Genomic DNA, 25,612 nt, shown 5'->3' on the forward strand with positions numbered 1-25,612 from the left:
TAAAGTAGGTTTAAATGAGAAGAGGTAAGTAACTTAATGCTTCAAAGCGTGTTTTCCAAATTATTTGGATAAATTATTTTTTAGTGGATTAGATTTTGATGCATGTTTTGTATTTAGTTAAAAAGGGCTCGTTTGTTAATGATCATTTCAAAATTATGTTATATGTTATAAAATCAGAAATATGACTGGGCAAAAATCTATTTTGGTATGTATGTATTCTCAGCATGGCTATGATCTGGCCCCGCCAATGAGAATTATTCGTTGGCCCTGTCGACTTGTAATTTATGAGGAACCGATTTTGACACTGCACCACTAGGGATTAGAATAGTGATATTTAGACACCGTTGCCACTAGTGATTAATAATAGTAATTTTTGGTACTTTGTACGACCATGTCACTGGGTTACGTAGTCGTAGCCTATTGATGTTGGGATCCTAATATCAGTTTTTATGAAAATGCTTAATAAATTTCAAAAACATTATGTTTATTTGTGATTTATTTACAATCATTATTTTGTGTTTTAATTAAATATCTGCATGCTTTGACCCCACTCTAGGATATTATGTTGCTTACTAAGCTAGTGTAGCTCATTATTATATGTTTTCTGTGTTTTACATCCAAAAGTATGATCGCACGGAACTAGGGAATGCGCTAGATTTTTTGAAGTTTCTTTCAGTTATTGGCATTTTAGTTAGATTAGTTGGATTATTTGATTTATGTTAGCGCATGTTACTTTAAAACTTTAAAAGAACCATTTGAATAAATTAATGATTACATAAATTTTAAGGATTTGTCATTGTTTTGATACGATCCGCTGTGCAGCCATGCGGCGTTTGTCATGCTCCGGGCGCGGGGTGCGACAAAAGGGAAGAGAGAGAGGGTGGCTACGGGTGGTACTTGGGTTAGAAGATCCACGGGCAACCAATAGGTGTCCGACGGGGCAAAAATGCACCCAAAAATAGGGGTTTCAACCCCTTAAACCGTGGAATCCATGGCATCCCGATGGTTGGAGCTCTGGCCATGGCTTCCAGCCACCATGAGGAACCAAAGGAAGACCCTAATGGCGAGTGTCGGCCGCGGAAACTTCCGGAATCAAAAGAAAAAGAATCAGTTTTCCAAAAACTGGGAAACATAGCATCCTCTTTTTCGCCAAAAATCGGGCAATCGCCTACCAAAATTGGGGTTCCAAAGACCCCGGATGATTGAGAAGAAAGGTAGATCGAAGAAGGCTAGGTCCTTACCTGATTTCCGATGGCATTTGGCCATGGTGATAGTGCGAATGGCAACTGATGTTTAGAAAGAAATTCGAAGAACTCTTGCGACGGGCTTCAATCAGGGTTTGGGTTCTTCGGTGGGGTAGAAGGGCGATAAGAGGAGGTCTAAATGGAGCTCGGTCATGACCGAAATCCGGCCTATAGTCGGATTCTATCTGATGAGCTCAAGAGAATCGCAAGTCTTCTTCCCTCCTCGCACGTGCATCCAAAATTTTTTTCCCCCTCTTTTGGGTCTCACAATTTCTTGTCCGCCGAATAGGGATATATCTTGGAACTGTGATTTACTGCAACAATTGTTTTAGGAGGAAATTGTTATGCAGGTTATGTTTATTGCAATATCAAAATATCCGATTGCAGAGTCAACAACATCATCTCGGTTGAAAGCACGGGATGTCTACTCTACTACTCGAAAGGAACCTGATGACTTTGCACAGGACAACTTCAAATAGATTTGGAAACCGGTAGTTGCTCCCAGAGTCAAAATTTTCTGATAGAAAACTAAATGGGGGAAAATAATCCCAGAATCTAGAAATAGAAGCCTAAAAATGGTTAGATAATGAAAAATCTCAAGCAAGCTTTCTTTTATGCATTAGAGTAAGAGTCCATGTCTAAGAAGCGCAATATAAGTATAAACTTCTTTTATTTGAGTATGTTTATGGACACGTGTATAGGTGATACGTTATGTAGTTCTTGAAACTATTTTTTCTGGGATGAAATGTCACTCATTAATTGTTACCCTCCATCAAATTGTGGTGAAGCTCTCCTCGAGATATTTTATATATTTACACTAACATACGCTCAGATTCTGTACCCTGTCCTCGTGTTGGTCATTTATATCTTTTCTTTTAAACCTAAATAATATATAATGTTTCTTTTTGATAAAATGATCTATAGGCAATGAGCTACATACCCCTACCTAAAATACCTTTAACCCCCAAATCTTGGTGAATGCAAGATTCAATCCCAAATTTTTGGGAGAAGGCCTCATGGCCATGTTTATGTTGTTGATGATACCATAATAGTATTGATGGAAATTTTGGGGGTATAGTATTATACATGGCACGGTTTAATATTTATGTATAGAGCATGGAAGAGATGTCATTTTCCGTGGTTGCATCAAAAAAGTGATAATACGATTGCATAGATTTAAATATTTGTCATGTAATGTTGCATAAGGTTTTGGAAAGAAACTCACTTCTTATGATGCAGTAGATCTAGTACTTGCATTAAACTATAAGGTGATTTTTAGTTATGGAATAAGTCTTTTTCTGGCTGCCAGTTTGCTCCTATCCACTTTATAAATACTCAAAAAGTTAAAAAACAATTTGGTCTTTATAATAAAATTCAAACTACCATAAAGTTTAAATATAACTTATTCCTCTACCTATCTTATGCACGTATTCATCACCCAAATATTAAAACACGCGCATTCCAAGGAATAGGCGTGTTCACTCAACAGTACAAAGGATATCCTTCCCCCAACTTGTTCTGCAACTATAGATCATTACATGTGTTAGGTTGTTGGATGAGGCTGAATAAGTGACATGTTATTCTAAACATGACTATGTTTTCGTAGACCATGGTTATTTTGGTTTCCATTGTTTATCCCACTAACGTGGCATTATTTTCCAGGATTGAATCATATGCATAAGGACAACAATAAATTGGGTTGGATTTAGGTTGGGTTAGATCAAATTTGAGTTAGGTCAGAACACCTTTAACTCCACACCCTATTCATTTTAATCATGTTCAAAAATATGAACCCAAACCATATCCACTTAATTAATATTGATTCATAGTACCCACCCAACCCAATAAGCACTTAACTATCAATTATATGCTTGAGAAATGATTATAAAATATGGTCAGAAAGTGATGCTTAGCATCCATTGAAAGTAGGAAAGTAAGGACAAAAATACAAAGTATGGAAGAAAACATTATAAAATCTTAGACACTTCCTTTCTTCAATCCTTTTTCATATTTTCATTCTCTGGACTAGTAATTTTCTAACCATCCAACTTAATTTTGATTTTACCGAGGCCCATTTTCCAATTACCACTATTTTAAAAATTTAAAACTTAACTTCAAATATTTGTTTAATTTATGGTCAAATGCATGCCTAATCTATTTATAATTATATTAGTTTAAGCTAACTGGTACCCAACCCAATTTCAATATATAATCTGAATCAAATAATTAGACATAAGTTGGATCTTTCGTGCAAAAGTAGAATTCATCTTTCCCTTTGAGATCAATGGATGAATGACAAAATTGATATGCTTAGATATTTATATAAGGCACGACCTAATCATCGGCATCACACCAACTTCGACATTATGGAAAAAGATCAATCATCCTTTCAAAAGATACACCAGAACCTATAGTAATCGTTGCTTTTTTTTTTTTGGTAGATGGGGGGTTAGATGGTGGACGGGATGATGCTTTCGACCTTGGGTCCAAAATTATCACCACTGGTGCAAAGTTCAGAGCCTTTAGCTGCAAAAACTGATAATTCTACCGTCCCGGTTGCACATAATCAGCAGAAAATAAGAAAAAACAAAAGAATGAAATGGGTCCCACCAGTGTGAGGGCTGTCGCCATGCCGCTATCCCGGTTAATTGATTAATTTTGTTTCACCATCCGGCTTTTCATCCACGCCCGCCGGCCCCACCTTTCTAGGAGGATCGACCAATGAAGGACTCCCACGCAAGCACATTTTAGACCACATCCACCGACCGGAATTTCTTATTCCTTCTTGTTATGCTTCTCCTCGGAGCAGTACATAGTAGCGTGTCCCTCGCTCCCTCTCACTACCCCAATCCCATGCAGCCGTCCGATGAACTCAACGCCTCATGCACATCGAACTCTTATCCTACTCCGAGGATGACCATAACGAAGGATGCATTTCTTAGTAGCTCGGCAACCAGCTGCCGCCGCCGAGGTCCTGTCCCCGCCGATGAGCATCTTCAAGCCTCCGACAGCATAAATCCTCCGAATCCCAGTTCGCATCGTTATTCCGTTTAATCCCCCCTTCTTTAATCCCGTCGGTTGCTGAAGCCTCAAGAAAGAAACGAGAAAAAGGTTGTCGAATCCCGGCACTCCGATCTTGCTCGCGAGCCGAAGAGGGCGACTGGATTGTCGACGATGACATGAAGCCGACGGCGCTCCCGGCGAGGAGGAGGACGAGGAGCAGAGGGCGGCGGCGGCGGGATGGCGAGGGGCGCGGTGGAGATAGGTAGCGCGGGGAGATGTTGCTCCTTTAAGCGGATCACCGTTGCCATCTGCTGCATGAATCTCGTGGTGGCTCTCTTCCTGCTGCGCTATTTCTACACCTCCTTCCGCCTCGATTCCACCTCCGGCTCCGATTACAATCCGTTTTCAGGTGAAAAGGCGGCGCCTTTCTTGTTCATTGCCGAAATGTCGTTCCGCGTTCTTGATTTCTGCTGGATTTATGTGGTTTTGTTTGGGTTATATTAAGATGGGAAGCAAACAGAAGATCAGATTAAGAGAACCGAAGAGTCGATTCGTGTTCGGAAAGCTTCGGAGCCTCTCGAGCTTGTCAAAGTGGTAACAATCCACTTCTCTCCCTTTTCCATTTTTCTTTCTTTCTACGTTTGTGCTTTTTTTTATAGATCTGGTGATGTAGTTCTGTTTTGGAATGAGAAAAGGTGAAAAAACTGAGAAAGGAATTCGCTAGAGAAGAGAAGAGGAGGTCGAAGTTGCCGCAGCCCTTGAAGCAGAAGCTGGCCAATGAGATTCTGCAAAGGTTAAAAGATCTGGGCAGTAATGCTAATGTGACTGAACAGCGAGGTGGGTAGGAGGCATAGGATTCATTTGTAGTGACTTGTGATTTCATCATTGGGTTGTTGTTTATACTTGCTTGATTTATTTTAGTTCCTTCCACCCCATGTTTGATTGCGAATATCATGAGGACTGAGGTGTCATTTTAGGAGGTTTAGTTTTACAAATGTTTACTAGTCTGTTATGTCTGTTTTTAGTCAAAACATAGGCTTGAAAAGAGTATACTTTTCTTAAGTTAGTCAAAATATTATAAATGGATATTGAGCCAGCCATGATTTAGTAACTCAGAAATGTCAACCAAAAGAAAAAAAAAAGAAAATTACTCGGCTGATGTTTGACTTTTCCATTGCTCCTCTCTTGGGCATAATATAGTGTCGGTTTGCATGAAGCGTTGGGAAATCTTCCATTACACCAGCTATAGCACTTGAACTTTTCTTCTTGCAACTCCTTTTCTCTGTTTTATTTGGGTTCTAGGTTTTTGTCTCTTTTATGTATGTGTCAGTCCAATTTGGCTGAAAGCATACTGCTAGTTCCAAGCATATATTAATCAGTTTAGCCTGATGGCACCAACTTACAATTTATGCCATGACTCTTTAACTTCACGGACAGATATTGAAGCAGATTAGCCTGGTTACCATTTATTTGACTATTCTATAGATAAAGCTTTCATTGACATGTCAATCGGAAAAATTGCACTCGGTATGCTAGGCATACTGTATACCGTACTGTATCGATACTATACTAGTGTGGCACCTAAAGTTCGCCGTACCGGTACCGAATCCCAGACCGGTTCCGCACTAGCATAGGCATACCAAGTGTCGGTACGGTACGGTGTGCAGTACGCCAGGCGTACTGATATCGGTATCCATCGGTACTGGTACAGTATGTTTGGTATCGACTGGTACAACATACCATGACTGGCACCGGTACGGGGTCCAGTACTGGTACGGCGAATCTTAAGCAAAAATCCACCTTCCAAAATTGGTTGCTCAAGACATGGTTGCATAAATCTCTCCCACTGACGCACAAAGATAGACAGAAGCACGCATTTCTTCTTCTTCTTCTTTTTCTTCTTCTTCTTCCCTCTTTCCTTTTTTCTTTATGTCTGATACAAAAACAGATTGCAACCGAACTAGCACATTTCTTGTTCTAGAAGTTAAAACTTACAATATTATTATGGACTGCCAATAAAAGGCTTATATTTCTCTGGATTATACCATTTGCTAATGAAGTCATATTCCCTATTTTCAGAATTTTTTTTAAAGGTTACAACTCCTTAATTGTTACTTATACGGAATGGTGGAATAAAATGGGAGAGCTTATCGGGGACCAGGTTTCATATTTGAGCCCTCTGTTTTAAACGTTATGCAACATGTTACACAGTAAATTTGAGGAGGACATCTGAGCGAAGTGCATTGTTTTTCTTTATTGCAAATATAAAAGACCAGTGTGTGAGTAAAAAAATAAATCATAGCCATGAAGCCTACTCCCAACAATTTGAGGTTTGATTTTTGAATCCTTTTTGGCCAAGCTTTGCTTCTTAGGATTACCTTCAATTTTATAATCTGTGAGAGAACCTGAATGCTTTTTTTTCATTTTGTGGTGAAAACAAGCATAAAAATGGAATGCATCATTATATACAAAGGGAAACTACTTTTAATTTAGAGGTACAATGTTTCTCTCAAGCTGCTCGAACATGGATGATACTTTAGTGCCAGCAAAAATCCAAGTGTGGATATGCGCTTGCCATGGAGATAAGTAACTTGAGATTTACATTGTAGCAAATATTAAAGCTGAATGCATCATTTAAAAACTAAAATAAAAAATTTTGCTACTCAATTGATTCCAATAGATTTTCAAATTTTTGTTCTTTGGTTTCATTCAACTTGTAACCTGCAAGTTAATATGAAGATTATCTGTGAGCAGCAGCACTAGAATTATGGCGTGTTGAGAAACTAGAGGAAGTTAAACAAGCAAGATATGCAAAATCTAGGTCAAATTCAAGCATCTCGATGCAGGAAGCAAGTAAGCAAATTTCACTTGGCTGTATAAGCATTTTTTTTTAGCTATGTATGCATTTTTAGCTATGTTGTTGATATTCTCAAAGTGAATACCAAATTATTTTTATTGGTTCCGACCTAGATTTACATTTTCTTTTCCTTATTTTTTTTCCTTTTTAGCCACGACTTCTAACAAATAGAGAACATGGTTGATTGTAGAGATGCTGCGAAGGGCCTTTGAGTCTAATTGGCCTATGCTATTAGAAGACATTGGTCTTTGGTTGCCACCTGACGTTATTAACACAGAGAACAATGACAAACCTGAGAATGATCAGGATCTTGGTAAATCCTTTTCATAACCACGTCCTTAAATCAAGTTTTTCCTTCTGTTGTTTCAATGCTTTTGTACACAACTCCTTTAGCCACTTTTTTATGGGTGAATAGTTCTCAGATACAATTTCCAAATGCTAGATGACAATAGTGTTTATTAATTTTTCTATTGCACCATTCCTGTAGAGGAGGAGATAATTCCAGGTCGACCACTGCCTCCTGAATGCCACGCTGAGCTTCATACTGATTATGATGGCACTGCTGTTAGATGGGGCCTAACCCACCATAAAGAAAGTGCTGCTGACTGTTGTCAGGCTTGCTTAGATCAGGCAAAACATGCAAAACCAGGGCAAATGAAGTGCAATATATGGGTTTATTGCCCATCAGAGTTTGGATGCTATTCGCCGGACATTTATGAACACAAACATCAGGAATGCTGGCTGAAACAGGTAACATTTTGTTTAATGAAGTATTAGTGTTGATTTATACACCAAGAACTATGTAATCTGGTCAGAATGCTTTTTTAAATGGTTGTTATGTGCTTTGGTGCTTCATAGATGAATTTAGTATAAAGCATGGTAGGTACATATAAGCATGATTTGCTTTAGATAGTCGGGGCTTAGTTTTAGTACAAGGGAATTGTATGTATGTTCTACAATAATGAAGGACAAGCCATGAACTGATGAATATTTATCAAATATGAGATACATGAAGTAAGAGAATAGGTACAAGGAAGATGAATATAGAGGGAAAATTCATCTAGATTTGTAGTTAACATGCCCAGTTTATTAACTGCTACCTTGATTTTTCATGGTTGAAAGGTAACTTTAGAAATTTGCCAACAATTAAAGACTTTTTTCTAGTAATGCTATCAAGATTTAAAACTTGATTCTGTTTTAGCTTTGGTTGAGTTGGTGAAGTTTCATATTTGGGCCTTTCGACAGTTATGCTCCATGCTTCTAATTTTGCAGTAATGAAATTCAGGAAAATTCATAGAAGAGAAATAAAAGAAGCTTGGAAAAGTTATTAAACAACATTTAGAGTATTATTTCATATGTTGGCCCTTTATTTGTTAGTTTTGATAGTTTTTGGTTGAAGCTAATATTGCATATCAGTAGAAATCAGTACAACAGTATTTTGTATTGTGAACATATATACATACATATATATATATATATATATATATATATATATATATATATATATATATATATTATTTACTTATTCAACTTTAGTAGTTCAAAATTTTAATATTTAGAATTTGCGAAGCTTTTCAGTGTCTAGTAGATTCACAAGTATATTGAATTTGGGAATTTCTTTCTTATATTCTTGAGGTTAAGTAATTATTCATTTAAATGACCGTGCTGTTACTGAATGCTGTGTTTATTTTATATAAAAGATGATATCATTGTCTTAATAGCGATGCCTTCTAATGAATTGTTCGCATTAGTCTTTTCAGAAAGAATTGAAATAAGCCTATTTTGGAAGTCTTGGCCTATTAAGAATTATGTTTATCATCTATCTTCCTCTCCCAACTCAAGGAAAATAAAGAAAAACTACTGAAAAATCAACATTGTATGGCCTACATACGCAACGAAAGGGAAAAATAACCCCCATGTGGTAGTAAATGCCACGACTAAAACCTAAGAAAAAGAATTCTTATTTTATTCTTTTATTCTTTCCTTTTATTCTAGTCAAAGGATGCCTTTGTCTGATGCTATCTTTCTTCTTAGTTCTAGCCCTCTAGGCCTGCAAGCAAACTAGGTTCAGACCGACACAATCATGACCAGGAGCTGACTAGGTTTTCTTTTGGGTCATCATTTTAGACAGGTTCCAGCCCATTCTGTAACAAGCAAGATATGCCGAACCGGTATCGGTAGGCGTACCGGTCGCCTACTGGACCGGTTCAGTACCGGTCGAACCAATACCGAACCGACAACAACGTACATGGCGCGCTGTGGACAATGCCAGAAAAGAAAATGCCACAGAACACACGTACAAAACGATACCAGGTTTGTACCGGTGGGAACCAGTCCGGTTCGCACTGGTACACCTCCGTACCACTCGGTTCTGACCCCTATGGAGCTAGAACCATTTTTCACTGCCGTACCATACCGGTCTAGTCCCTGACCGGTATGGTACGTGCTGAACCAGCCGGTACGGGCTGGTTCAACATACCATGATAACAAGGTGGTGTGGCAAAACTCAGCTTGATTGAGCATAGGGCTAATCAAGATCATCTTGACATTAATTAAACTTGAGATCTAGCTCAGCTTGTTTATTATTTGATCAAGCCTAATTTTGTCATACATTGATCCATGCGAATCATGTGTCTATTTGATTGGTTGAAAAACTTAAATTCAGCCAATATAAATTTGAGCATGTATTTAATCATCCATTAATTGAATCCTTAATGATGAATTCTGAATTTCAGCCCAATCAGATTTATTCCAAAGAAATATGTACACATATAAATATATGCATGTACATATATATATATATATATATATATATATATATATGTTGAATTCATGCATACATACGTGTACATATATATACATCTATAGGCAAGGTTCACCATCATGGTGCTAAACCTTGTACTGGTACGATACTGGTATGGTTTCAATACGCTCAGTAAAGGAGTTGGTTTGACACACCTAATACGGGGTAGTATACACCGATATGGCACGATACACACCGATACAACGAATCATACATACATACATATATAAAGGTTCACTGAACCGTGCCGAACCAGACGATTCGAGATGTACCGAATTTGATTGTTGGTAACCGACACGGTTCGGCTATTCGATTTGATCTAGTCCCTTTTTTCTTTTCTTTATATAAGAGCATCAAGCAATCTCTTGAAGCTTCTCTCTGGCTCTCCCTCTCCCTTGGTTCTCTCTATCAGATCTCTCTCTCTCTTGGTGATATATGTTGATCGATGCCGGTGTTGATGCCCTCTCCCTTGATCGATTGTTCAGATTGTCTCCCCTTGATTGATGCTGATACCCTCTCCCTTTATTTAGCACAATTCTCGAGCCCTTGGTCAATGCTAACACCGATATCGTTGCTGTCACCTCTCCTCAGTATGCCTCTCTCTCCCCCCATCTTCCTCTTCTCCCTCTCTCCCTAGTTCTCCTTCTAGGATTAGGGATAAGGTTAGGGTTTCTCCCTCTCTCCCCTTCTCTTCTTCTGATATTTCATCTCCGATGCACCTCAGCTCGATGTAATACGTGCTAGTACCATGCCAAACTAATTGCCAGTCAATACGATCCTCGGTATCGGTTTGGTGAACCTTTATATATATGTAGTTAAATATTTGTTAAAAGGATTTAAAATCGAGTGATGGGTCATCCAAATTGTAGATCCACACCATTGATCATGATCTACACCACTACAAATACTTTGCAGCCATAATTTATATATTTTGGAGGATAACATGAATTGAGTGGAAAAAATAAACAATTTCAGTAACATCATATACTGATTTTTTTTATCTAAGAATCTCTACTTACCAAAGTTTTAGATTTAAGGATTGACTTGGATATGGCATTAGGTCACCAATTTTTGTGCCACGCTAGAGTTGCTTGGTGCATATGCTAGGCCATGGTTGCTGTTTTGTGTGATCTAGATCTTTCTCACTTTCAAAAAAAGCCATTTTTCTGACCCAAACCGATCCTACAAGTCTGCAAAAAAATCTAATTAGGTATGGTCAACCTAGCCTATTTGTAGGCCTACTTGGTCTCATGTTATAAAAGTCTGATTAACTCATGAAATTGGCCCTCTATGAGTGATTGGTTCAACTGCTAGTTCCACTGCAAATGAACCATGGCAAGGACAATAAATATATTGATTGTTATTAATTACAAATGAAAAACATTAAAATGAAAATTATAAATAAAATATCTAAAAGGCTAAGTTTTTTAAGCACTGTCATAAGAGCTTCCAATCTAGTGGTATCATGATCTCATTGCACGTATTTTCAGCTTTTATCAAGTGACAAAAATAGAAAAACAAAAAATCCCCATTTAGCTAGAATAAGTCCTTTTTCTTGAGAATAAGTTTTCTTGAATGTAGAATGGTATCATTATATGAATACAATAACATAGATTTAAGATGATTCTAATAGTAGATTTAAATAAATGATTCATTAGTTCCCCCACAACTAGAAATTTGTTAGTTTTTTTGGCATAGCTCTTAATTTAGACTATCAAAATTATGTTCTTCTCAATTTTTAGTAGTGGAAATGGGTTAAAATTATTAAACCTGGTTGTAAGGAAAACTACTCCTAAACAAGCCCTCTCTTGCATTTGGCTATGTTTTGGGGGACAAACAAACACACAAAGAAATAGAGAACTTGACTGAAGGAATAGAAGGAGTGAAAGGGAGTGAAAAGGGAAAGAGGGAAAGGGGTTGGAGGGAAGGGAAGAAGCCTAGGGTAAAAGAAATTTTGAAAGTACTAGGATAGAGGCCATGCCTAGAGGCCACCATCTATCATTGATCCGGTCAAAGAGGGAAGTAATTCCTTCAATCACTCAACTTGGATTCTTTTAGAAAATAAGAAAAATAAAGAGAATTGTGGAGGTTCTAAATCCCATTTTTCACTAATTGATAATATATGCAATTACAATGCCTCTATATACTAGAAAGGTTCTAGTCCCTAAATCCATGTTAGACTCCTTTCTAGTTTAAAAGAGGCTAGAATTTTCCTAAAATAGCAAGCAGTAAGAAATATTATGAAAAATCTAAAATTCTCCTGGAGCTAGATCTTTTCTTTTATATCAACTTTGCCTTTTGTTATGCACTTATGCCACTTAAAGTTTTCCGAATTGAAAGATATGCTTCAATCAAAAGTGTTCAAAAATGACAAAATTCGGTTTAATTGGTCATTTCAAATGCCGAAATAATCTAGAAACGGGGGGTCATTCAAAGCTCGACAGGCCTGTTGGCTGATTGTCACATTGTAAATTTTGAAAGTTGCTTGATTAAAAAATACACCTCAAAAAAACAAAGTATGTAAAGTTGCCGCCCCCCTAAAGAAATAGGCCTTAAATGTGGTGGATTTTGCTCCCAACCTTGGTTAGACTTGCCCAAAGTGGCTAAAGTGGTTCATAGCACTAGTTCATGACGTTGGTCTTCATCTAGCATAGAAGGTTCAAACCAAGGAATGTTGTACTGCTCCGAATTGCCCGATTCTGGGCATACCAAGCCATACCAGGGGCGGACCGGCACGATTCCGCCCCATGGTTTGAGAAATCTGGTGAAACAAGGAGAGGGGGGAGAGAGGAAAAGAGTGAAAGGGAGGGAGGGAGGGAGGGAGAGGGAGATGGAGAGAGAAGCCAAGAGAGGTGGAGGAGGCCCAAAAGCCCTCGTCGGCCCTCCATGAGATCGTCTATTTCAAACGAAACAAAAGTGTTGTTTTTATTTTCACGATTTAAACTGGAGGGGGGGGGGTTGTAGAGTGGCAAGGTCCACTGTACCGACTGTACCGGCACCATACCGAACCGAACTCGTACCGTACCGATTCAGCTGGTTCGAGCCAAAAGCCAAAAAAAATTTGAGATCAGTACAGGCCGGTCGGTACGGGCCGGTACCGGTCGGTATGGGTTGCGAATAGTTGGAACCGAAAAATATAGCTGTGCCGTACCGGTTCTGTCCAGTACCAGTACGTACCAGCCCGTACCGACCCATACTGATCGGTACGACAAACCATGTTGCAGACTGTAGTTTAAATTGCGAAAATAAAAAAGTACTCTCCTGTTTTGTTCAAATGGGGGAACCCCCATACGGAAGAGGGCCGAAAAGGGCTTCCGGCTCTCCGCCTCTCTCAACTTCTCTCTCCCTCGATCCCTCTGTCTTTTCTTCTCTCTCCTCCCTCTTCCCCTCCCTCTCTGGTATTCCTTTGTCAGTACACATCGGAACAGCATGGCACGATACCATACTATACCGCCGGCCAACCTGTACGGATGCTGGTTCGGACCCCATACATTGGCTCAAACAGATGTAGGTCCTCAGCCTTGATGATCAAGTTTGTCTCCATGTAAGCTGCCAAATCAAGCTTGAAGCATTCTTCTCAATCTTCAGAATTTTGAAGGGATAACTTAGTGCTTTCAACTTTTTCTATTCACCCTTCAATCTCTCTTGATCTAGGTGAAGCTAGACAAGCTCCCCCTCTTGGAAGTTGCACTTCACTCGACGCTTGTCATTTCCTTGCATGTCTTGTTGTGATATGTGTAGTGAGCCTAAACCTCCTAATACACTTTTTATGATGTTCTCAAGAAATCTTTGAGCTCGTGCCTTACTCCTTGCTTGCTGCTCTTTGGCTCAACACTAACCATGAACTTTAGGTTGAATGGACAGATAACCTAAATAAGCCTCAAAGGTGTCTTCTAGGTAGAACCATAAATAGTTCTATAATAGGCAAATTGAAGTTAGGTCAAACTATCATCCCAAGTGCGAAGACCTATACTGGCATTTGTTTAGTCCCACATTGGTTGTGCACTTAGAGGTATACAGCCAAGAAACCTAAAATACAGCTTCTTGGATAGCCTTTTTAGGTGAAGTCTTGGACCATTACAAATGAATCAAAGCAGACCTGGCCCATACCCATGTAGATTAGCGGACATTGCAGCACAGGCATTTTGGGGCTCACTACAAGCCAATCATGGTGAGTGATTGTGTTTGAGATGGAAACCTTAGGCCGGCCAGGATTCCAAAGCTTAAATGGGAGGGGAGGAGTATGTGAGGACCTATGCAAGCACATGTGCTAGGTAGGTCTTGAGGTCTTAGGTCATTATACCAAGTTTTTGGATGCTTCGAACTATAGACTTGAAGAAGTTAGTGCTCCTTTGCTAGTCACAACCTTTGCTAGTCCATTTATCTATAAGTGGAAGGTAGTGCTCCTCTTCAATTTGGTGTCCATCTCCCATAACAATCTCTAGAAAATGCTAAGAAAATAGTTGTCTTGATCTAAAAAATTGGAAGAAGGTATTAACAAAATTTTTCAAATATACTGAAAGAATAACCTAGCTGCTTATCTTATGATGTTCTCCTCGCAGGGTATTAGGCAGACATCTTTCTAAAACATTTGAACACCATAAACAAGTAGTTGTGGTCGTGTCTCATCATTGACTGTCCTTGTGGAAATCCATCAAAACACTTCTCAAGGGATACTAGGAATTGGTGCTGGTGTATATAGTCCCAGTTTTCTAACAGAGGGCTTTGATGTGCTGCATAGTACAAAATTCTTGATGAATTAGGCTACATCTTGGGCCGATAGATGTATCTTATCAGGTTTAGTAGAGTCTTCACTCCAAATTGTCCTGTAAACTTAGACATTTTAGCCTCACTAATCTAATATACTCAATCAGCAACCTAAGGGACATATGAGCATACTCTGTATGGTAGCCCATCCTTCAAAGTAAATTCTGTTGGTTGGCCTTTCTTTGATTTCTCCATCCTTTCCAAAAATGGATCTCTTGCATACAAGTCACTGTACTTTTCATGATAGAGTGGATAAATCTGCATGGCAGCCAACTGGTCGTAGTTGATGGATGCCTGGATGGCAAATCAGTCTTCCATAGCCCCTTTCTTGTACTTATTACTAGGTTCAACTACTATGGATAAGGCATCTACTGAGCTTGTTGCAACTTGGACTATGTTGAAGGAACCGAAATGGCTTGTGGTCTATGTGCATGATGGTCTCCTTGCCAGCAAATACCAATGCTAATGCTTCACCACCTGATGCAGTGCATACAGCTCCTTATCATTTGTAGGTAGTTAAGCTACGCCCCTTGGAACATCTCCAATTGGTACTCTACTAGTGTCCTATCATGTATGAGGATATTTCCCATTCTGCATAAGGATGGCTACCTGTGTGATACCTTGATGAATCAGATTTGATCTTGAAGGGCCTGCGGATTTGGCAATGCAAGGATTGGTGCCTAACAATTATCTATTCAGAAGCTGGAAGACATCTTCATGCTTCTTGGACCACTTGGACTTATGATTGGCCTTCGTCAAACTATGCAAGTGTGCTATAATTAGTGGTAGTTGTACCTCTGGTGATCCATTTGGTGAGCTACTAGGCTTGATCAGGCCTTAGTCTAGGAGCTAACTGACTTGCCTCTTAATCTCCTTGTTCTCTATGACTGAGTTGCAAGACTTACGTTGAGTAGGAAAGCATCATCAAGTTGCTAAATCTCATGCTCAATTACACTTCTGGGTAGCAGCCCCTTCATTTCTTGGAAGAGATCCATATAATTTTTCAGCACCACTTGACATCAATTTTTTGGATGGAACTCAAGGTCTCCCTAATGGCAGTAGATTGTACTGAGCAGCATTGGTCTCTCAGGATCAGTAACACGAACTTCTTGCAGGCATCGACTACACTGTTCGCTTGAACTGCAGTGATAAGGTCAATATTTTCTTGTGTCCTGGCAGCATTAATCATGAACTTGTTCCCATCCTTCACGAGTCAATATTTTTGCTACAGCATTTAAAATATTGCATCTTGATCCCATAAACAAGGGCTCCTAAGGATGACATAGCATACATCCAGGGGAACAACTTAACTCATCACCTTGTCAATGTACCTTTCCGTTGTAATAAATTTAGAGGTACATTCCTTGGTGATATTTAGTTCAACATCCTTCTGTATCCAGCCGAGAGGGTAGGGTCATGGATATGAGGCAGTCTGCATGCCCAGCTTCCAAATCAAACTTTTAGAGATCAGGTTTCTCTAGTTTCCAATTTTGAGTCATGTTAAGGGTTGTCTTCCCTTTCTTCTTAAGGTGTGTTTGGTGTTGTTTAAGCCTAGGTCATTGTCGCATCAAAACTTGATGAATATACACCAAATTTTGTTGGAGAGTAGCTAGCATGCCCCTAAATATGCTTTTTATTTTACAGTCTTATTTATTTATTTATTTATTTATTTTTTAATCTGAAAATATATTTTTAATTTTTAAAAATTATATATGATCCGAAAATTAAAATTTTTTATGTCATCATGTAGATCGTCCATAGATTTGCAACATATAATAAAATCAATCCCAAATCGAAAATGTTGGCATGATTATTTCTTAATTTGCAATTTTTGAGCTATTTTTTTAAGCCCCCAAAAAAATGATGGAATAAGATAGAAAAGAGGAAGCACACTTTATTCAAACTTGGATCTTTCTTCTGAAGTGCTGAATTAGTGTGATTTTAGACCTGGTGGGAAGAAAATGGTGGAACCTTGGTTCCTTGTTTACTAATGTTGTTGGGAAGGTCTTCTCGGGCCTTTCCAACAACATTATAACAGGACACAAAGGGAGAGAGAGGGGTCCGGTTCAGAACTGAATCAACTCGGTGCGAACTGACTGGTTCGCACTGAGTTGGAACGGAACCGGCCAATTCCGGATGGTTTCAGCCGGTTCACATCGATAAGGTCCGGTTCGGACTTTTTCGTCCGGTTCCGACTTTTTCGTCCGGTTCTGGTCTGTTTAGGACCGATTCCGGCTGGTTCGGGGCCGGAACCGAAAACGGAGGCTGAACCAAACTGGATTCCCATCGGGTAGCTCGATATGGGTGGAATCGAGCAATTCGGCCCGGTTCGGCAATCCATGGCAAGAGTTATTAGCCTATGATGATGTCTTAGTAGAGTGGAGTTTAAGAATGGTGGTTGGCCAGCGATCAAACTATCTATTATGCATAGCAAAAAAGGCCTATGTGGCACACAATAGAAATGACAAGTGTCTATAATGAGTAGTGGTATCCATCTTCCCACCACCCATGACGTAAGAAGAGGGGTAGCACTACCTACCATGCATAGAATAGTGGGCTATATGGCATACTAGCAAGAACAAGTGGAAGAACTAATTAATGACACCCATCTTACCAATATCAGGGATGTGAGTTGCGGTAGCACTTTCTACCACTCTTAGCAATAGTGGCCCATAACTGAGCTATTATATGTGCATAACTGGAGGACGGCTGATGTCAGTTACTAGCAAGGTATGCCGTACCGGTTCCGTTACGAACTGATCCGGGCTAGGATCGATATCGGATCAGCGTGGAATCCGGTACCGAAAGTTTTTATTGAAAAGCTGGTCGGTACGACTGCTGTACCGGTACGGAGCCGGTACGGGACCGGTACGGACCGGACCGGACCAGTACGTATCGGTCCGGGCCGCCACCAGTACGCCGACCAGTACTGGTACGGCGGATCTTGGTTATCAGAACCACTAGAAGTGGAGACCAGATATAGGTAGCAACCATTAGAGTAGGTTGTAATTGTCTTGTAATATAAATAATTAGAATTATACTTTGTAAGAATCCTTTGACAATCATTCCAATGCATCTTTATCTTAGTTTTATTCTATCTTTTATTCTACGAGTAGGCGTAACTTAGTTTTTTTACCATAGCTTAGTGCTACATCCTTATCGTAACCTAATGCTACACTCTTACTATAGCCTAGTGCTACACTCTTCTATCATAACCTAGCACTACACTCCTTATCCACCTTCAAGCAATAGTGTGACGATGGCGAAAATTCTGGAAGGTCAAGGTACCCATATCCACACTTTTTTCTATCCTCTCTTTGATCCTCGTCATCTTTCCAATTGATCAGATGCCGGCAACATGCTTATACACACCAACCCGGTCACTGTTGAAGACTTCGCGCCTTTTTTGGCTAACCAAGTTTTCTAAGACCCCAAGTTCGTTGGTGCTCAAACGGATGGGATGGAAAAAGTGCCAACACTAGATTTTTTAGCTTGTCCTAGAAGTCCTTTTTTGCCTTTTCTTCTTGTTAAAGCACTTTGCAAAGAATGGTATAGAACATTTATCTTTAAGAAGTGCTTTTTTACTTTAAAAGTTATAAAAGTTTTTTTAAGTAATAATAACATGCCCTCAGGCTCCTTTGTTTTATTTCCCTTAGACTATAACTTAGGATAAATCTTGCACTTGTCTTTTGTATGTCTACTAGTCCCACAATGGTCGCAATAATTTTTTGAATCATGTTGTTTTGTTTCTTACTCCCTTTCACCTAGTTTGCTATTGCTGATGTATTGATTCTTTGATTTACCTTCCTTTTTCTCATCCCCTGGCTATTATTCTCTGCAATCCCCATGGCCTTAAACATTAGCTTCGTTGATGTTCTGAACTTTGTAAATGTTCATTTCCTTCCGGATATTCTCATGGAGATATTTAATGTATTTCATGAATAATACATGATCATCAATTGGGATCCTCAAAGAAATAGCCTCTTTGTAAAACTTGGTGATAAGGTTTGTTGTATCGATCGATATCATACCATACCGAGCGTTACGTACCGGTACCTAACCAGTATGCAATTTCATGCTGCGTAGCAACACTGTAATAGGATGATACCGATACTAGGTCCGGTACCGAGATGGCGAATCTTGCTTGGTGTAGTCCTAGACAAATTTATCTACTTCTGCTAGAGATACTGCTACTTAATCTGTTGATCCTCGTAGCCGAGTGGATAGAACTATTTAAACAAAGTTTTGAATTTCCTCCATGCCAAATCATGAACAATCTCTCATGTAGCAATTCCACCAAAGTAAGGGCATGGCTGGAAAGCTTCAAGCAAGTGAAGGCAGCTTTCTTGATGCTAGTGTAACCATAAATAGTGAAATAGCTCTCCAAGTTACCCAACAATGTCTATTTTTTTTTTCATCGACAACTTCATCATATTCATGTATATTGATATGAGCTTTGACTTTGAAAAGATGAAGAGGAATTTGAGTGCTATAGGTTGCTTATCTTGTTCATTGGATGATTGATTATCATATCTAAATGTTGGACACAATTTTGCAATAGGAGTTGCAGGTGTTGAAGCTGATGGCGACAACCAAGTGACAAACTTTATAGGTTGAGCAACCTAGTTGAAACATCTTTTGGCATCATTATAACTGAGATGAAAGCCATTATTGCCTTCATCCTTCGACATACCTCGAGGATCGAAAGTTTCTCTCATCTACTTGTATTGCTCATCATTTGGACCAAGGTTCACCGTATTGGTACTGGACCCCGTTCCGGCGCCACACTAGCATAATGTTGGTATGGTATGATACGGAATTTTTTTGGCGTATCGACCATGCCATCGATATCGGTACCAAACCAGTACGGTACATCCGATACCGTCCAGTTCGATACAGTACAGCATCCCATGATTTAGGCTAAAACATAGGGCCCTCACTAATTAAAAAGATCGAAGGTCTGACATCAACTTGATCCAATCTAAAAGAGAAAGAAGTATTTTTCAATTTGCTCAACTCGACTCACTCTTGAAAAAAAATAGAAACTAAAGAAAATTGCAAAAGTAGGGTTTCTAAGTCCTCTTTTTTATCATTAATTGGAAAATAAAACTGATTGCAATGTCTATATGTATACTAGTGAGGTCGAGAGATTAGAACTTTTATAGCAAGTTACCAGTGCAAAAATTATAAGAAAGTTAAAATCCTCATAGCCAAGGTCGGCGGAACCAATACTAGGCACCGCACTAGTTCTTCGACGGCACGAGTTGGTATGGGCCGTGTCGGGCCTGTACTGCCGGAGGAGACGACACACAAATTGTGTGAGAGAAGAAAAGAGAAGGGGGAGAGAGAGGGAAGGAAGGGAGAATGGCGGAGGCCGGCGTCCCACCCTCTCTCTCCCTCCGCCGCTCGCTCTTTCCTTCTCCGGCTCCGGCAATGGATTTCATTTTCGTTGTCGGAATCATACCGGTGAGCCACCAGTACGGCTCGGAACAGTTGGAACCGCCCGATTCGGGACGGTTCTGCCGACCCTGCTCATAGCGTTAGATCTTGACTTCTACATCAACTTTACCTTTTGTTTATTCCTAATTCTTTTTGGATTAAAAGATATAACCAAGGTACGTCGAACCGGTACTGATTAGCTACCGAATCGGTTCGGCACCGGTTTAGACCGAATCGAACCGATACTGAACTGGTACCTTGGTTCGCCAGGCCACAGATCAGACCACATCGTGGAGCTCCGCATTGCCAAAAAGCCACAGCACGTCCACGCTATGGTCAAATCAGGCCGCAACGCGGAGCGCTGTGGCCGCTCCGCGTGGCCAAAAAGCCACAACACAGAGTGTTGTGGCCACATAGCTCGCGCACTGTGGTCAAATCAGCCACAGCGCACGCACTGTGGTAAAAAAGAAAATTCAGTGCCAACCAACCGGTACTGGCTGATTTCGGGCCAGTACAAGCCGGTTTTGGGCCGATATCGCTTGGTGCCGGTTCCTCTAGGGCCGGAACCATTTTCCACGCTTGAACCGAACTGGTCCAGTACGGGCCGGTTCAGCATACCATGGGTATAACTATCAAACTTTTCCAAAAATGGCAAAATTCGATTTGATTGGGCATTTTGGAAATCTAGTTAGTCTCAAAAGAGAGTCATCCGAAATCTGATAAAAACAAGGGCAACCCAAATGGACACTGTGAAAGTTGTGCCCTTCCAAAGTTTCGATGTGCGCGTAGGCTGTGGATGTGGGAGATCTTAGATTTTGCCCTTAGACCCTATCTGGACTAGTCCGAAGTAGCCAGAATGGTCCACAATAGGTCTAGTGATCCTCCAAGATCTATTATTTATCATTAGAGCTAAGGCTGCACAATTGCAGAGGAATAGTACATCTTTGTATTCAATGCTTGAGCATGGAGAGGTGAGAAACTCGTAACCGTCAAATTCAATTAAGATCTTTTGTAGGTTTCTTTTGCATATCCATCTATCTAATCTTCCGTATTTGCATATCATTTTGCTGGGACCATATTTGCATATTAATCCTTATAAGCTCCATCTGCAAGTTAATCAAACCATCATTAAGTGTTACAAGAGTCAGGAAATGATGCAAATGCACTTTAGAGAGGGTTGGAGAGGAGGATTAAGGGACCTATATATATTCTCAAGGTGCTTTGTCTGGTAGAGCTTCTTGAGATTGGTGGAGGGCGTCGCCCTGTTGATTTTGATGTTGTAGTGTGTTCCATGCCTGAAGGCTTGGCCTCCTACTTGGTTCCCCCTCTCTGCCTTCCTTGCCTGGCACACCTTCCATGATGCCCTCGTCGGAGACCTGTTGAGGTGCAATAGGAGATGGAAATGAAGGCCAACTGAAGCTAGACTTGGCAGAGAGGGCGAGGCAAGTGAGCCTTGCAGCTACCCCCTACGGTACCATCTTCTCCATCACTACCCCCACTCTCCATCACCTTTTGCCCTAGCCACAATACCTCCATTGCTAGACTCTCTGTTGACTCGCCTTCGCTCACCACCTTCCCCTCTGCCATCATCAAAGTTCGCCAAACTGGCACTGAATGGGGTACCAGCCAACAATCGATTTGGCATGGTACGAATCTGTATCGTGCCATTCCTGGGCATAATGATAGGGAGAGATAGCGAGGGAGGGGGAGAGAGAGGCTAAGAGAGAGAGAGAGAGCTCGAAAGCCTTCATCAAAACAGAAAATGAGGGATCCTTTGTTTCGTTTCGAAATAGGAGATCCCTGATTTCTTTTTTGGTGATTTCATTTCCTTTGTTTCAATATGAAATAGGGGATCCCTATTTTAGTGAGGGCTTTCTAGCCCTCTCTCTCCCCCTCCTTGTTCTTCTTTCTCCCTCCCTCCCTCTCTTTTTTCCTCTCTCTCCTTCTCCCTCTCCCTCCATGCGTGGTAGGGCTTCCATTTCAAACCAATGGAATGAACTGTGCCAGTAACCTACTATTTGGTTCGATATGCTCCGAACCAGTTGGTTCGACACTGTTCAGCAAACATGTGCTAAATTGATTAGCTTGAAAATGCTAATTTGAGCTAGAAATTATTTCAAGCTTGAATAAAGCTATGTTCAAATGTGAATTAAAGCTTGATTTTAGGTTGATTTGAAGCTTGGTTCAAATTTGAATTAACATTTAATGAATTCAAATAAACATGCAAGCTTAAAACAACTATAACATTGTAGACCATTGGATCTAAGCAAGGTTTTAAATCTGTGGGATAGGAGGATCGCAATTTTTCCATGGATCGGGATGCCGTACTGTCCTGCCTCATCCCTACCGTCATCCCTATCGAGCATACTTATAAGTACTCTCTCCCCTTCTTTCCTTTATTTCTTTCATTGTTTCTTTTCATTTTTCTTTCATTTTTTCCTTCTTTCTTTTATTTCTTTCTTTTCTTCTTCCTTTGTTCCTTTGTTTTTTTTTTCTCCTTTCATTTCTTTCTTTCCTCTTCTTCTTTCTTTCTATTCTTCCTTCTTTCCCTTTTTTCTTTTCTTTCTTCCTTCCTTTCTTCATTTTTCTTTTTCTTTCCTTACTTCCTTTCTTTCATTTTTCTTTTTCTTTCCTTACTTCCTTTCTTTCATTTTTTCTGTTCTTTCCTCCTTCTTCTTGTCCCACGTTAGTGGGTTTTGGAGTCATGTCCCTTTCCAATTCCTTTTTTCTCACAAGAATGGGGTAGGATAGCTAGGTTGCCCCTCATCCTGCCCTGATTTAAAACATTGAATCTGATTTTGAACTGTGCTAAACATGAGCCAAATCGATTAGCTTGAAAATGCTAATTTGAGCTAGAAATCAATTCAAGCTAGAACAAAGCTAGGTTTAAACTGGAATTAAAGCTTGATTCAAGCTTGATTTTAGGTTGATTTGAAGCTTGGTTCAAATTTGAACTAACATTTAATGAATTCAAATAAATAGGCAAGCTTAAAACAACCATAATATTGGAGACTATTGGATCTAAGCAAGGTTTTACATCCCATGGAATAAGAGCATCGCAGTTTTTCCACAGATCAGGATGCCCCATTATCCTGCCAAGTCATCCCCATCAAGCATACTTATACGTACTCTTTTCCCTTCTTTCCTTTATTCCTTTCATTGTTTCTTTACATTTTTCTTTCATTTCTTCCTTCTTTCCTTCCGTTCTTTCTTTTTCTTCTTCCTCCCTTCCTTTCTTTTTTTCTCCTTTCATTTCTTTCTTTCCTCTTCCTGTTGTTTCTTTCTATTCTTCCTTCTTTCCTGTTTTTCCTTTCTTTCTTTCTTTCCTCTTTCTTCTTCTTGTCCTACGTTGGTGGGTTTGAGGGTCTTGTCCCTATCCCAATTCCTATTTTCTCACAAGAATTGGATAGGATGGCTAGGATGCCGCTCATCCTGCCAAGATTTAAAACATTGAGTCTAAGATCTAATAACCACTATCTAAACTTGAGATATATAGCATATATTTTTGAGCCTAATCTAGTCGAGCCTGATCGAGCAGGGTTTATTTTTGTCAAGGCTTGAAATTGATTTCGAGCCTAGATTGCTGATTCAAGCTTGGTTCCTTTTGCTTTGAACCAAGCCTGAACTCAGAATTTTCCGAGTTGAGCCCAAGCAGAGCTCAAGCTGTTCAGATCATTTATCACCCATAATTCTACTTGTCGGGCTCATTCTAGTTTCCCTCTTATGCAATTCCACGAGAGATAGATAAAGGGGGTAGAAGGGGGTTGCCAGAGTCCTACCTCTAGGGAAGGGGGGCTTCGGCCAGTCACCGGTGAGATGAGGATGAGGGGGTTACTGTGCAATATCCGCAAGGAAAATCATCCTGCAGAAAAATAACACCATCAAAGGAAATTACAAGGAATACACCATTCGATTCTAGTTAAGTGAACCTCAAGATATGTAATCCTTATAGATACTATGTAAATATGGCGTCCATAGGGATTAATATGCAAAGGCAGTAAGCCTGTTGAATAGATACCCAGAAAACACTTTTTAAATACAATTTAAATTGTCTGGTTCACATAAACTTGGAACAGTTTGGTCGAATCACTTGTTTAAGTGGCACTTCAAAGTTCAAACAATTCTAATAAAACAAGATGGTTGTTAGTGGGAAATAATTTAAAGGGTCTACTAGACCACAATTCCAGGTGGTTGATGGTTCAACCTGTCCAATGGTTTAGGTTGCTCCAGATTCTAAAGCCATACTTTATTCCTTATTGTATTTGCACAAACATTTGATACATTCTTCTTGAGATGAACTCCACCTTGTAATTTTTGTTGCACTCATTTATTTTAGTGCTATCTTGAATCGATAGACTAATTAAAAATGTGTATTTTTGTACTAGAATGCTAAACTTATGGAGGAATTATGTTGACCTACCATGGTTGCTTGACAATGCTATACGAATCTGATCTACTAACATAAATATCCTGCTTTCTTCTAATCAGGGAATTATTTCTCTTTGTCAATGCAGGCCAAAGAACCTCGATTAAACTTCAAAGACAAGTATTCTGAGTCATACAGAGATGCTCACCCCAACACACCTGTAGTTGTCCCTTGGATCTCAGGTGTTGTTGGGGCATAGCAGCCTCAGTATGGTTTTGCAAATGTAGTGGCAGATCCTTGTAAGAGGATCCAGGGTGGTGAATTATGCTGTGGATCTCAACATAATCTGTAGACTATCACCATGCCCATCATGATGATACGGAACGAGACATGTCCATTACACCCTCCTGCCGAGTTTTCTCTGTTAAAAACTTTTATTGTATTTTTATTCTTTCCGTTCTTGTAAATTTCAGCAGACACATAAATTTCACCCTGAAGCTTTTCCCTCTCATGCAGGCATTTGGAGCAGCAGAACATTTTGGGTTGCATTCCTTATGTCAATGATAAACCTTCTTAAGATGATATCATGATGTTTAACCAAAATGTTTCACAGATTTATGTTGTGGGATCCCCAATCCCCTCGTTGAACTCTGCAAACTAGAAATATTCTTGCTTTACATTCAAGAAATGGAATATTTGTAGTCATTTACCTCACGGTATGTTCTTCATTTTTTTCTCTTTCATTTGAGAGGTGGGCACATATGTAACGATCTTATATCTGTAGCTTAATTAGTCTAAAACATTGTAGATCTCATGAGGTTGGAAGCAGGAAATGTGATGCTAGAAGGTAAAGCAGTGTAAGGGTTAATTTCATGTAGGTGCGTAAGTGGGGAAATAGTTACCATTAGGTCTATTGACTTTTTCTATGCACTCATTCCGGTTAGGAAAATTTTGTGAAAATGACGATTACATTAATTTGTGTAGCTTTAGAATGCAAAACTCTGTAATATCTGCAGGTGAGAATCTCTAAAGAAGATTACTTTTGCGCTCTCGCAGCCAGTGAAAATGACGATTTATCCTATTCGTGTAGTTCTATAGTTTACGACTCGTTTACTTCTGTGAGAGAATTTTCA

General features: G+C 39.6%; 1 protein-coding gene across 2 annotated transcripts; it reads left to right on the plus strand.

Annotated features, from left to right (window-relative positions):
- Positions 1–4,051: 4,051 nt before the first annotated feature.
- On the plus strand, positions 4,052–25,193 carry LOC103718670 (dimethylallyl, adenosine tRNA methylthiotransferase). 2 transcript variants are annotated; one of them, XM_008807592.6, is made up of 7 exons: positions 4,052–4,656; positions 4,753–4,841; positions 4,943–5,084; positions 7,005–7,100; positions 7,295–7,417; positions 7,592–7,854; positions 24,628–25,193. In XM_008807592.6, exons 1-7 carry the CDS (start codon positions 4,485–4,487, stop codon positions 24,736–24,738), a joined length of 996 nt encoding a protein of 331 aa, XP_008805814.2. In that variant the 5' UTR covers positions 4,052–4,484; the 3' UTR covers positions 24,739–25,193. The 2 variants fall into 2 exon arrangements, with proteins under 2 accessions (XP_008805814.2, XP_008805813.2); XM_008807591.6 differs by having other exon boundaries at positions 4,169–4,656; positions 7,002–7,100.
- The last annotated feature ends 419 nt before the right edge of the window (positions 25,194–25,612 follow it).

This window comes from Phoenix dactylifera, chromosome 7 (genome assembly GCF_051530095.1).
Source record: "Phoenix dactylifera cultivar Ajwa chromosome 7, Ajwa_hap1_PhDact_Kaust_v1.1, whole genome shotgun sequence".
In the NCBI taxonomy this organism is placed as follows: domain Eukaryota; kingdom Viridiplantae; phylum Streptophyta; class Magnoliopsida; order Arecales; family Arecaceae; genus Phoenix; species Phoenix dactylifera.

What these genes read in the sequence shown, in the direction of transcription:
- LOC103718670 (XM_008807591.6), top strand. Translation starts at nt 4,485, where the DNA reads ATGGCGAGGGGCGCGGTGGAGATAGGTAGCGCGGGGAGATGTTGCTCC. An exon ending in CGATTACAATCCGTTTTCAG is followed by an intron (nt 4,657 to 4,752) that starts GTGAAAAGGCGG and finishes GGTTATATTAAG; the next exon opens with ATGGGAAGCAAACAGAAGAT. An exon ending in CTCTCGAGCTTGTCAAAGTG is followed by an intron (nt 4,842 to 4,942) that starts GTAACAATCCAC and finishes GAATGAGAAAAG; the next exon opens with GTGAAAAAACTGAGAAAGGA.